A 13,992-nucleotide genomic window follows, 5' to 3' on the forward strand; every position below is an offset into this window, starting at 1 on the left:
AACAAGGTTCCAAGTAGAGCTTCAACATGCAACAAGAAGAAATGAGAGTGAGACTAAACTTTTTTTGAGTATTCAATTAATAGAACATAATGATTAAACTGAAACAGTCTTTTTTTCAGCTGATCCAAATTTTAGGACCACATGCCTATAAAAGGCCAAATCTGGGCAAAGATGTGGATTCATTGTCATTTTCTGTCAGGCAGTCACACGTTGTGATGGCAAAGGCAAAAAAACCTCTCCCTTTTTGAACGTGGTCGGGTTGTTGAACTGCATAAGCAGGGTCTCTCACAGCGCGCCATCGCTGCTAAGGTGGGATGCAGTAAAACAGTCATTTTGAATTTCCTAAATGATCCTGAGGGTTATGGAACAAAAAAAAATAAAGTGAAAGACCCCCAAAAATTTCACCAGCACTGAGCCGGAGGATCCAATTGACTGTCCGTCAAGACACTGGTCGATCCTCGACCCAAATTAAGGCCCTTACTGGTGCTGACTGCAGCCCCATAACCATCAGACGGCATCTGAGACTGAAGGGCTTCAAAAACAAAAAATTTCTTCAAAGACCTCGTCTCCTTGAACGCCACAGAACTGCTCGTTTGGACTTTGCAAGAGAGCACCAAACATGGGACATTCAAAGGTGGAAGAAAGTTTTATTCTCTGATGAGAAACAATTTAACCTTGATGGTCCTGATGGTTTCCAACTTTACTGGCATGACAAACAGATCCCACCTGAGATGTTTTCTACGCGCCACAGTGGAGGGGGCGCCATAATGGTCTTTTTCCTTCAGTGGAACAATGGAGCTTTAGGAAGTGCAGGGGCGTCAAACGGCCACTGGCTATGTCCAGATGTTGCAGAGAGCATTCCTCATGACTGAGGGCCCTCGTCTGTGTGGTAACAACTGGGTTTTTCAACAGGACAACGCTACAATGCCCGCAGGACAAGGAACTTCTTCCAGGAGAATAACATCACTCTTTTGGCCCATCCTCCGTGTTCCCCTGATCTAAATCAAATAGAGAACCTTTGGGGATGGATAGCAAGGGAAGTTTACAAAAATGGACAACAGTTCCAGACAGTAGATGGCCTTCGTGCGGCCGTCTTCACCTCTTGGAGAAATTTTCCCACTCCCCTCATGGAAACACTTGCATCAAGCATGCCGAAACAAATTTTTGAAGTGACCAACAATAATGGCGGAGCTACTCAGTATTGAGTTCATGTTTGGAAGTTTGATTTCTGTTTTTTTTTTTTGGGGGGGGGGGGGGGGGGGGGTTTAGAGGTGTGGTCCTAAACTTTTGATCAGCTGAAAAACAGCCTGTTTCAGTTTATTTGTTGTTTTCATTATATTGAATGCTTAAAAAATGTTTAGTCTCACTCCCATTTCTTCTTGTTGCATGTTGAAGCTCTACTTGGAACCTTGTTAAGATCCAGCCATGCTAAATATGTTTTTTTTTTTGCCATTTTTCAAGTGGTCTTAAACTTTTGATCAGGACTGTATAATGGCCTGTAACTATCAACGCTAAATACAGAAAGAACATAGAAGCTGGGTACATCTAGAACGCAGAGAAAACAAAAGAAGAAAAAGAAAAAAAAAACAGCTGTGTGCAAAATCATGCCCGCATCTACATCAACTTAAGATCACAATATATAGGCAGAGGGCTCCTTTAACCCCGAATGTCACTCTGGGTTAAATAGCAATATTCCAAAAATGTCAATCTAGATCGGATAACAGAAGGGGATAGAAACAAAAGCCACTATATATCTGAGGGTCTTGCTAGATGCGCATGTCATATAGTTCACCAGTGGTATATCAGGCAAGAGCCTTCTCAGACATCACGGTCCTGCCCTCCAAATGGAGCCCCCAATATGCCCTTTCCACCCAATTTTGTAAAATCGCCCGGTTAAATGCCTCCCGGCACCTGATATTAATCCAACGGGCAAGTGCATCCAGACACATGGACAGAGGCAGACAGAGGCACCTTCAATCACCGGTGGCACTGGACCTCCACTGGCATTCATCTGTGACCTCACCCTCTCTCAGGCACACATAAAGGCTCGGGTCCCCAGACTCCACGTCATCCATGTCCAGCCTCCACAGCTGACCCCACCGGCATCCACAACCAAACGGGCTCTCCACTGGGATCCACTGAAGTGTCCACCTCCCTCCCAGGGGCGAAACAAGCGCAGCAGCACCCCAACGAGGCCTCCACCGTCTCCAGTCACCCACCGGAAAAGTATCTGAGCTTCGGCCACACCAGGCCCCGGACTCCATGACCCTCTGGTCAGGCAAAAAAGCGGTCATACCGGTTAGGGCAGCGTCTCAGGGCACCTACTCCAGCCTACGAATCAGCGCTTCTACGCTCCACAGACGGCAGATCACGGCGTGACTCAGGCGCCAGCTCCCAATAGGTCACTGCTGGGCTCAGCATTCCACATCGCAGCCGGAGGCGAGGAGAGGGGGAAGGGGAAGGGACGGAAGGAGGAGGAATGCGGCACGCACCCCTAAGTCATGCTGCTTCGACCAACGTTTTTGTTTTAGTGTCTTCATTTATCCATCCGTGATTATTTTTAAACACTTTTTAACCCTAATTGGTGCAATAAGGTGTAATAGAATAGCTCCTATTAGCTAGACTTGGTTCAAATGGTTCCTGCTCGCTCCCTATAGTGTGGACAATGCCTTCCTATTATATCTCTACATTTTCTCTTAGCTGTTCCTGAACTGCTTATGGGTCCATTCACACGTCCGCAATTTCATTCCGCAATTCCGATCCCGAAAAAATAGAACAATTGCGGACAAGAATAGGCATTTTCTCTGAAGTGCGATGTCCGTGTTTTGCGGATCCACGGATCCGTGGATCCGCAAAACACACGGACATGTGAATGGTCCCTAATAGTAATTTTTGATTAATAAAGTCTTTCCTAAACACTCTGCCTAGTGTCTGTAACGACTCTCCCTGCACTAAGTTCACTGGAAAATGGCGGAGACCAGGCAGGAGACTTTTTATAGGGCTGTGACATCACAGGGGCTGGCTATTTGCTGATTGGCTGTCTGCATGGCATTATGGGTGATCCCTCATTTCTGGGCTTCTTACTTCCTATTTCTAACATATGCAGCAACCATTTTAGAAAAAATATGATTTGTTACCACAAAGCGCTAGGAAATTAGACTTCGGGATGAATTACATTTTTCCACTTCGATTCGCTTATTACTATTTATGTCTATGTCATTTTTTGGAACAAGTTACTATACATGTAAATAAATATACTAGAATGCTGATATACTGATAAATGTAAAGTTATGCACATGGGAAGGAAAAATGCAAGTCAACCGTACATACTAAATGGTAAAACACTCGGTAACACTGACATGGAAAAGGATCTAGGAATTTTAATAAACAGCAAACTAAGCTGCAAAAACCAGTGTCAGGCAGCTGCTGCCAAGGCCAACAAGATAATGGGTTGCATCAGAAGGGGCATAGATTCCCGTGATAAGAACATAGTCCTACCACTTTACAAATCGCTAGTCAGACCACACATGGAGTACTGTGTACAGTTCTGGGCTCCTGTAAACAAGGCAGACATAGCAGAGCTGGAGAAGGTCCAGAGGAGGGCAACTACAGTACCCTGAAAGATTATCAAAATTAGGGTTATTCACTTTAGAAAAAAGACGACTGAGGGGAGATCTAATTAATATGTATAAATATATCAAGGGTCAGTACAGAGATCTATCCCATCAGCTATTTATCCCCAGGACTGTGACTGTGACGAGGGGACATCCTCTGCGTCTGGAGGAAAGAAGGTTTGTACACAAACATAGAAAAGGATTCTTTACGGTAAGAGCAGTGAGAATATGGAACTCTCTGCCTGAGGAGGTGGTGATGGTGAGTACAATAAAGGAATTCAAGAGGGCCATGGACGTATTTCTGGAGCTTAATAATATTACAGGCTATAGCTACTAGAGAGGGGTCTTCCACTGGATCAACTTGCGGGATAACAGGCCGAACTGGATGGACAAATGTCTTTTTTCGGCCTTATGTACTATGTTACTATAAATGGAATTTGCAAAAAATAAAAATATATTTCTACTAATACTTCAGATCTGATTTACCTCAAAAGGAGCTTGCCAAGAGTAGTTGAAGGAGAATATGATATCAACATTCCTCTCTGACTGCAGCACCAGTGGAAAGGGAGAGTTTATAGAGAATCCTCCATCCACAAGATATAAATTCTCCTCCATTGGTGTTAAATGGTTGGGGAAAGCATCCAAGTGATTTCCTAAGAATGGTAGAGTACATACATGCATGAAATGTACAGACACATAGAATGAGTATACAGTGTCTTGAGAAAGTATTGATACCACTTGAATGTTTCCACATTTTTTCACATTACACCCACTTAAATGTATTTTATTGGGATTTTATGTGATAGACCAGGGATTTTCAACCTGCGGCCCTCCAGCTGTTTTAAAACTACAACTCCCACCATGCCCTTCTGTAGGCTGATAGCTGTACAGGGAGTGCAGAATTATTAGGCAAGTTGTATTTTTGAGGATTAATTTTATTATTGAACAACAACCATGTTCTCAATGAACCCAAAAAACTTGTTAAATATCAAAGCTGAATATTTTTGGAAGTAGTTTTTAGTTTGTTTTTAGTTTTAGCTATTTTAGGGGGATATCTGTGTGTGCAGGTGACTATTACTGTGCATAATTATTAGGCAACTTAACAAAAAACAAATATATACCCATTTCAATTATTTATTTTTACCAGTGAAACCAATATAACATCTCAACATTCACAAATAAACATTTCTGACCTTCAAAAACAAAACAAAAACAAATCAGTGACCAATATAGCCACCTTTCTTTGCAAGGACACTCAAAAGCCTGCCATCCATGGATTCTGTCAGTGTTTTGATCTGTTCACCATCAACATTGCGTGCAGCAGCAACCACAGCCTCCCAGACACTGTTCAGAGAGGTGTACTGTTTTCCCTCCTTGTAAATCTCACATTTGATGATGGACCACAGGTTCTCAATGGGGTTCAGATCAGGTGAACAAGGAGGCCATGTCATTAGATTTCCTTCTTTTATACCCTTTCTTGCCAGCCACGTTGTGGAGTACTTGGACGCGTGTGATGGAGCATTGTCCTGCATCAAAATCATGTTTTTCTTACCTTGCAGACTTCTTCCTGTACCACTGCTTGAATAAGGTGTCTTCCAGAAACTGGCAGTAGGACTGGGAGTTGAGCTTGACTCCATCCTCAACCCAAAAAGGCCCCACAAGCTCATCTTTGATGATACCAGCCCAAACCAGAACTCCACCTCCACCTTGCTGGCGTCTGAGTCGGACTGGAGCTCTCGGCCCTTTACCAATCCAGCCATCTGGCCCATCCAGACTCACTCTCATTTCATCAGTCCATAAAACCTTTGAAAAATCAGTCTTGAGCTATTTCTTGGCCCAGTCTTGACGTTTCAGCTTGTGTGTCTTGTTCAGTGGTGGTCGTCTTTCAGCCTTTCTTACCTTGGCCATGTCTCTGAGTATTGCACACCTTGTGCTTTTGGGCACTCCAGTGATGTTGCAGCTCTGAAATATGGCCAAACTGGTGGCAAGTGGCATCTTGGCAGCTGCACGCTTGACTTTTCTCAGTTCATGGGCAGTTATTTTGCGCCTTGGTTTTTCCACACGCTTCTTGCGACCCTGTTGACTATTTTGAATGAAACGCTTGATTGTTCGATGATCACGCTTCAGAAGCTTTGCAATTTTAAGAGTGCTGCATCCCTCTGCAAGATATCTCACTATTTTTTACTTTTCTGAGCCTGTCAAGTCCTTCTTTTTACCCATTTTGCCAAAGGAAAGGAAGTTGCCTAATAATTATGCACACCTGATATAGGGTGTTGATGTCATTAGACCACACCCCTTCTCATTACAGAGATGCACATTACCTAATATGCTTAATTGATAGTAGGCTTTCGAGCCTATACAGCTTGGAGTAAGACAACATGCATAAAGAGGATGATGTGGTCAAAATACTCATTTGCCTAATAATTCCGCACTCCCTGTAAGCTGTCCGGGAATGATGGGAGTTGTAGTTTTGCAACAGCTAGAGGGCCGCAGGTTGAGCATGCCTGTGATAGACTAACACAAAGTGTGTGAAGTGAAAAAGATGCATGGTTTTCAAAATGTTTAATAAATAAAAATCTTACAAAGTGTGGCGTACATTTGTACTCAGACCCCTGAATCAATACTTTGTAGGACCACTTTTCGCTGCAATTACAGCTAAAAGTTTTTGGGGGAGTATGTCTCGACAATCTAGAGGCTGACATTTTTGCAAAATAGCTTAAGCTCGGTCAAATTGGATGGAGAGCATCTGTAAACAGCAATTTTGACTGTGACTGGGCCATTCTATCACATGAATATGCTTTGATCTAAACCATTCCATTAGCGATATGGCTGTAATGGAATGCTGAAAGTTAAACCTCTGCCCCAGTCTCAAGTCTTTTGCAGCCTCTACTAGGTTTTTCTCCAGGATTGCCCTGCAATTAGCTGCATCCATCTTCCCATAAACTCTGACCAGATTCCCTCCTGTCTCTGCTGAATAAAAGCATCTCCACAACATGATGCTGCCATCACAATGCTTCACAGTGTGTTCAGTGATATTCAGTGTTAGCTTTCCACCACACATAATGTTTAGCATTTAGGCCAAAAAGTTCAGCTTTGGTCTCATCTGATCAGTGCACCTTCTTCCACATATTTGCTGTGTCTTCTATATGGCTTATGGCAAAGTTCAAATGAGACTTGTTATGGCTTTCTTTCAAAAATGGCTTTCTTCTGGCCTTTATGGAAGAGAGGCAAGATTTGTGGCGTACACAACTAATAGCTGCCCTGTGGATGGATTCCCACACCTGAACTGTGGATATCTGTGGCTCCTCCACGGTGACCATGGGCCTTGTGGCTGCTTCTCCAATTAGTGCTCTCCTTACATGGGCTGCCAGTTTAGGTGGCTGGCTATGTCTTCACACTCGCGTTTAGTGACAGTTCCGTTCAGATATTACAACTATCTGCATCCGTTCAGAACAGATCAGTTTGTATTACCTTTAACATAGCCAAGACGGATCAGTTTTCTATTGTGCCAGATTGTGTCATAGAAAACGGATCCATCCCCATTGACTTACATTGTGTGTCAGAACGTTTGGCTCAGTTTCGTCAGAAGGACACCAAAACACTGCAAGCAGCATCTTGGTGTCGGCCTCCAAAGTGGAATGGAGACCAAACGGAGGCAAACTGATGCATTCTGAGCGGATCCTTTTCCATTCAGAATGCACGGAAAGCCAAAAGGCCAGTGTGAAAGTAGCCTAGTGGGTTTGCAGTTGTGCATTACCCCTTCCTTTTCAGATGATGGATTGAACTGCGCTCCATGACATGTTCAAAGCTTGGGATATATTTTTTTAGAACCTAACCCTGCTTTACATTTCTCTACAACTTTATCCCTGATCAGTTTGGTGTGTTCCTTGGTTTTCATGAAGCTATTTGATCACTAATGTTCTCTAACATACCTCTGAGGCCTTTACAGAACAGGTGGATTCTATTTAATAATTAGGTGACTTCTGAAGGCAATTGGTCACACTGGATTTTATTTTGGGGCATCAGAGTTCAGGGGGCTGAATACAAATGCACACCACACTTTTCAGATTTGTATTTACTAAAAATCTTAAAAACCATGTATCATTTTCTATTCACTTCACATAATTGATACTTTGTGTTGGTCTACCACGTAAAATTTCAATAAAATATTTTTAAGTTTATGGGTGTAAAAATGTGGAAAAGTTCAAGGGGTATGAATACTTTTTCAAGACACTGCAAGTGAGTACAACCATTTAATGTATGTAGGTGTCCCTTAATACCTTTCCATGCCACAAACTCCCTTTCTTCCATGTAGTCTTTGTAGAGGTAAAGGCCTCTGGTAAAGTTATATAGTTCTCCAGCAGTAAACCTTGACTTAAAGAAATCCTGGAAGATGTTTGAAACAATCCCTCCTGGCATTACCAAACGAGTCTGCAGTTGGGTCGGATCAGGAAAATGTAATTTTCTGCAATCATCTAGAATGAAAGAGGATGGAAAATAAATGTGTTTATGGGTGTATTTTTGTAACAGTTTTTATTATTTACACAGCCCAATTTAAGTTCCCAGGTGCACCTGGAATTTAAAGGTAATGTGTCATCATAAAATTACTTACTAAGGTGAAGCATGTGAGGCGTCTGACTTAAGACACTGCTGGGGCTGTCTCTCTTGACTGTTTGCTAATTTGACCCAATGTCCCACTATAATATGGAATGTAAAGGCACTTTTGTTGTTCATGCTGACATATCTTCACCCCTAACTAACTGCGCCTGGTGAACTTGCTATTCCACTGTTGCCACTGAAGTTGATCCTATGGTGCAGTCTAGCAGTAGAAACTGTCTGCACGTTTCCGGCACTTCTGGGTCTCTGCTGACTGTAAGGTGAATGGAGCATTTTGGGGAGTTGGCGCTGATTGCCTGCCTGACTGGTAATCACCAGATAAGAGAAAGGGATGTTATCTTCGGCTTCTTATATCCATCCCTATTGGTATTCACTTTGCGCTTTAGTGAGGAGATATGATTAATCCCTGCTCAACTCTTCTATGGCTACTGCTTGACCGATGGACAACAGGTCTCCTGCCCTTTTTCTCCTCAGACCACCACATTGCTTGGATGAAAAAACTCCAATTTGATTTTTGCACAAGAATGCACAATAACCAGTGAGGATATTACAAGTCATATCCAAGAGATACAGACTCCTAGGTATTTACATGTCGCATATATTTCAAGTTTGATAGAATAGTCCATACACTTCATGTTCGCATCCTTGGATTATCCATTATGTCCAAATTGTCCACTCTGGCATTAATATGTAATAGAGTCCTAAATTAGTATGTAACGGAGTCCTCAATTTCATGTTCCTATACTTGCAATATTCCTCTCTTCCTTGATGTCCACCGAACAAGCATTCGATTAGGACCCATATTGGGGCTCCCAGACATATCTCCAGAATATAAAGAAAATAAAACTAAAACAAAACTAAATAAGTAATCCCCCTCTTGCCTCCCCCCCCCCCATCCCTCCCTTTGCAATCCCTACAAAACCCAATGCAGCTTCTCCCTCCAACTAAAAACTAGCACTCACACTCCCTGTAAGGTCCCTTTCACACAAGCGAGTTTTCCGCACGGGTGCAATGCGTGAAGTGAACGCATAGCACCCGCACTGAATCCTGACCTATTCATTTCAATGGGTCTGTGTACATGAGCGTTGTTTTTCATGCATCAGTTCTGCGTTGCGTGAAAATTGCAGCATGTTCTATATTCTGCGTTTTTCATGCAGCCCTGGCCCCATAGAAGTGAATGGGGCTGCGCGAAAAATGCATTGCATCAGCAAGCAAGTGGGGGTGCGATGCGTTTTTCACTGATGGTTGCTAAGAGATGTTGTTTGTAAACCTTCAGTTTTTTATCAGGCGCCTGAAAAACGCATCAAAACGCATTGCACACACGTGGAAAAAACTGAACAACTGAACGCAATCGCAGACAAAACTGACTGAGCTTGCTTGCAAAATAGTGCGAGTTTCACTGAACGCACTCTGAACGCATCCGGACCTGATCCGTCACGCTCATGTGAAAGGGGCCTTAATGTGTTTCTGCTTTTTTCCTCCTGCCACGTATGATACTTTAATCTTCACTCTTATATAAGAAAACTGGAAGTACAATTAAAAAAATCTTGTGTAGCTGACATTATAAAAAAAAATGTGGCTCAACTGTGAATTATATAAAGCCAAAGTGTGTATAGCTGCACAAAGGTGATTAAAAAAGTAAAGCGGCAGTTAAAGAGGTTTTCGGGTCCTGTTGTATTGTTGGCTTATTGTCTTTCACAAAATATTTACTGTGGCTAATGTGCGAGCTATACAGATAAGTTAAAATGTGAACTGGTACATCAAGGCAATGATATGAGGCTAAAATGTGAATTACAGTATATAAAACTAGAGTGTGACCTGCTGCATAATACACAAAGTGAAAGCGTAAACTGTTCCATAAAAGTGTTTACTGGTGGCCAACATGTGAGCTACGCAAAGTTACAATTTTAATAGTTGCATAAAAGCTATTACAAGCAACTAAGGTGTGTGAACTGCAACAAAAATATAAACTACACAAAATTAAAGTGTAGCTGACCGTATAAAGGCAATTATATGACCAACATGTGAACTATCTAACCAGGGGCGGATTGGGAGCTTAACCCCTTCCCGACCAGCACCGTATTAGTACGGCGCTGCGGGAAGTGACTTCTTGACCAGCGCCATAGTACTACAGCGCTCTGATCAGACGGGTGCAGGAGCTGCGTCCGCCCGATCAGTTTCAGGGAAGCTGGACCCCTGCTGTATGCCGAACAGATGCTAGCGCATTAACCCTCACTATGCCGCGGTCAGCGCTGACCGCGGCAAGTACAGGGTCTGTGGAGGGAAAGAGCTCCATCCCCTTCCCCATTGGGTCCCCGCGCTGCTGTGACGGGGACCCAATGGCAGGGAAGGCAGCCCGATGCCTTCCACAGGCATCTGGGCTGCAACTTCCAAGTAAGCCTGTGAGATCCAGGAAGGCTGTAAGTGTATTACAGTGTGTAATACATTTACAGCCAATGTATTATAATACAGAAGTATTGTAATGCAATGTACAGGGAATCAGACCCCCAAAAGTTGTGAAAAAAAAGATTTAAAGAAAGTTAAAATAAAGTTTTGCATAATAAAAAAAAAAATCAAAGTTTCAAATAAAAAAATAAGTAAAGTAAAAGTAATATACGGGGTGGGCCATTTATATGGATACACCTTAATAAAATGGGAATGGTTGGTGATATTAACTTCCTGTTTGTGGCACATTAGTATATGTGAGGGGGGAAACTTTTCAAGATAGGTGGTGACCATGGCGGCCATTTGGAAGTCGGCCATTTTGAATCCAACTTTAGTTTTTTCAATAGGAAGAGGGTCATGTGACACATCACTTATTTGGAATTTCACAAGAAAAACAATGGTGTGCTTGGTTTTACCGTAACTTTATTATTTCATGAGTTATTTACAAGTTTCTGACCACATAAAATGTGTTCAATGTGCTGCCCATTGTGTTGGATTGTCAATGCAACCCTCTTCTCCCACTCTTCACACACTGATAGCAACACCGCAGGAGAAATGCTAGCACAGGCTTCCAGTATCCGTAGTTTCAGGTGCTGCACATCTTGTATCTTCACAGCATAGACAATTGCCTTCAAATGACCCCAAAGAAAAAAGTCTAAGGGGGTCAGATTGGGAGACCTTGGAGGCCATTCAACTGGCCCACAACGACCGATTCACTTTCCAGGAAACTGTTCCAGATAATCCAACACAATGGGCAGCACATTGAACACGTTTTTTAAGTGGTCAGAAACTTGTAAATAACTCATGAAAGAATAAAGTTACCCTCATCCTATTGATAAAACTAAAGTTGGATTCAAAATGGCCACCATAGTCACCACCCATCTTGAAAAGTTTCCCCCCTCACATATACTAATGTTCCACAAACAGGAAGTTAATATCACCAACCATTCCCATTTTATTAAGGTGTATCCATATAAATGGCCCACCCTGTATATCTTTTTAAAATAGGAAAAAAAAGAAGAAAAGTATACATAGGGTGGATAGTGTGATATTTTTATAGAGCCGGTCAATTCGGATGCTGCAATACTTGCAGCATCCGAATTGACCGGCTCTATAAAAATATCACACGATCCACCCTGTCAGATATGCAGTAAAAAAAATAAAACTGTGCGAAAACAGCCATTTTTGGTCACCTCCCCTCACAAAAAGTGTAATACCAAGCGATAAAAAAGGCCAATTTAGCCAAAAATAGTACCAATCAAACTGTCATCTCATCCCACAAAAAACAAGACCCTACCTAAGACAATCACCCAAAAAATAAAAATATGGCTCTCAGAAAATGGCAACACAAAAACAAGATTTAATTCTGTTCAAAAATGCATTTATTGTGTAAAACTTAACAAAAATAAAAAAGATAAACATATTAGGTATCGTCACGTCCGTAACAACCTGCTCTATAAAAATATCACATGAGATGCCCCCTCAGTTGAATGCTGTAAAAAAAGGCCAAAACAGCCATTTTTGTCACCTTGCCTCACAAAAAGTGTAATACCAAACGATCAAAAAGTCTTATGTACCCCAAAATGGTACCAATCAAACAATCTCATCCCACAAAAAATGAGACCCTACCTAAGACAATCGCCCCAAATAATAAAAGAAATAAGGCCGTCAGAAAATGGCAACACAAAAACAAGATTCTATTCTGTTCAAAAATGCATTTAAAAACTTAACAAAAATAAAATACTGAATACTGTAAAAAAAACTGCCTTTTTTCACCTTGTCTCACAAAAAGTGTAATACCGAGCAATCAAAAAGTCTTATGTACCCTAAAATGGTACCAACGAAAAGGTCACCTCATCCCACAAAAAATGAGCGCCCACATAAGACGATCACTAAAAAAATAAAAACCAATGGCACCCATAAACAAATCCATCAAAATCTGCGCTGCAAAAGCGATATGGCGCTCATTCCATTCTGAGTCCTGTCATGTGCCCCCACATCAGTTTACCACCAAATATGGGGTGTTTTTCTCCTGTTAACCCTTGTGAAAATGAACAATTTGGGGCTAAAGCAACATTTTATTGGAAGAAATTAAAATTTTAATTTTCACACCCAAGTATTTTCAAATTCCATAAAACGCTTAGGGGGTCAAAGAGCTCAGTACCCCCCTTAATATATTTTTTGAAGAGTGTAGTTTCCAAAATAGGGTCACTTTTTGAGGGTTTCCACTGTAGGGGTATAGCAAATGATGGCCAATGGGATAGAGAAGGCGCTCATAGGGTAAGTAAATTCAAACAAACAAATTTCTAATGAAAGAAATGGTTTGCTCACCTACTGCGGTTGCATCAATTGGATGCAACTGCAATGGAGATCAAGTATAGATAAGGGATGGTTGGTGCAGCCAAGATCCGTCCTAACACCTTGGGCAGGGGCCACCCTGCCAGTAGGGTAATGGAAATGAAGAGAAGTACGCTACACCTTAAGTGGAGCGTGTGGACTGCTGGGGGCGCACGAGACAACCAAACAAGGACCGTGTTTTAATTTCGGCAGTATTCCATTTATTTATAAGACAACGCGTTTCGGGGTAAAGTCCCCTTTATCAAGTCTGAGCCGGGAAGGTTAGGAGAGTGTCACGGCTCAGATGAGCTTGTGAGTTCCGTTTGAAGGCTCTCACAAGCAGCCCCGAACGCATCCGTATGGCCCCAATGCATTCTGAGTGGATGCGGATCCGCTCAGAATGCATCAGTCTGGCACAGTTTGCCCTCCGCTCCGCTCAGCAGGCAGACACCCGAACGCCGCTTGCAGTCCTTCTGTCAATGGGGAAGGATCCGTTTGAAGTTGACACAATATGGCTCAATTTTCAAACGGATCCGTCCCCCATTGACTTTCAATGTAAAGTCTGGACGGATCCGTCTGAACAACTTTCACACTTAGAATTTTTTCTAAACTATAATGCAGACGGATCCGTTCTGAACGGATCCCAACGTCTGCATTATAGGAGCGGATCCGTCTGTGCAGACACCTGACGGATCCACTCTGAATGCAAGTGTGAAAGTAGCCTAAAACTAACTCTAATGGGATTTTTATTACTAAGACAGACCACACCTTCAACATAGGAAGGTGGAGACTTCTATAGCCCAATTTCAATGTTAGATATGCAGGTAATAGTCTCACTGACTTACTACATGTTATACACAAAAAAACATAATGCGATACAAAGCATAATCCCATTCCTAATAATTATTAAATATGATGGCAACAATTTATATAACAATAATAAAATATACAATCATATTAATGAATCTTAGAAAAGCAA

At 42.1% G+C, this 13,992-nt stretch overlaps 1 protein-coding gene across 6 annotated transcripts in view; it reads right to left on the reverse strand.

The window, feature by feature from the left end:
* PLA2G4F (phospholipase A2 group IVF) overlaps window positions 1-13,992 on the reverse strand; it is a 569,872-nt gene that overhangs the window by 193,990 nt on the left and 361,890 nt on the right. For all 6 annotated transcript variants that reach the window (XM_044271892.1, XM_044271895.1, XM_044271893.1 and 3 more), the window contains 2 exons: window positions 7,895-8,089; window positions 4,101-4,267 (listed from right to left, as the gene is read on the reverse strand). In XM_044271892.1, the coding sequence (XP_044127827.1) occupies window positions 4,101-4,267; window positions 7,895-8,089 (362 nt within the window). The remainder of the gene's footprint in view (window positions 1-4,100; window positions 4,268-7,894; window positions 8,090-13,992) is intronic.

The sequence above is a fragment of the Bufo gargarizans genome, chromosome 11, assembly GCF_014858855.1.
Source record: "Bufo gargarizans isolate SCDJY-AF-19 chromosome 11, ASM1485885v1, whole genome shotgun sequence".
NCBI classification, from domain to species: domain Eukaryota; kingdom Metazoa; phylum Chordata; class Amphibia; order Anura; family Bufonidae; genus Bufo; species Bufo gargarizans.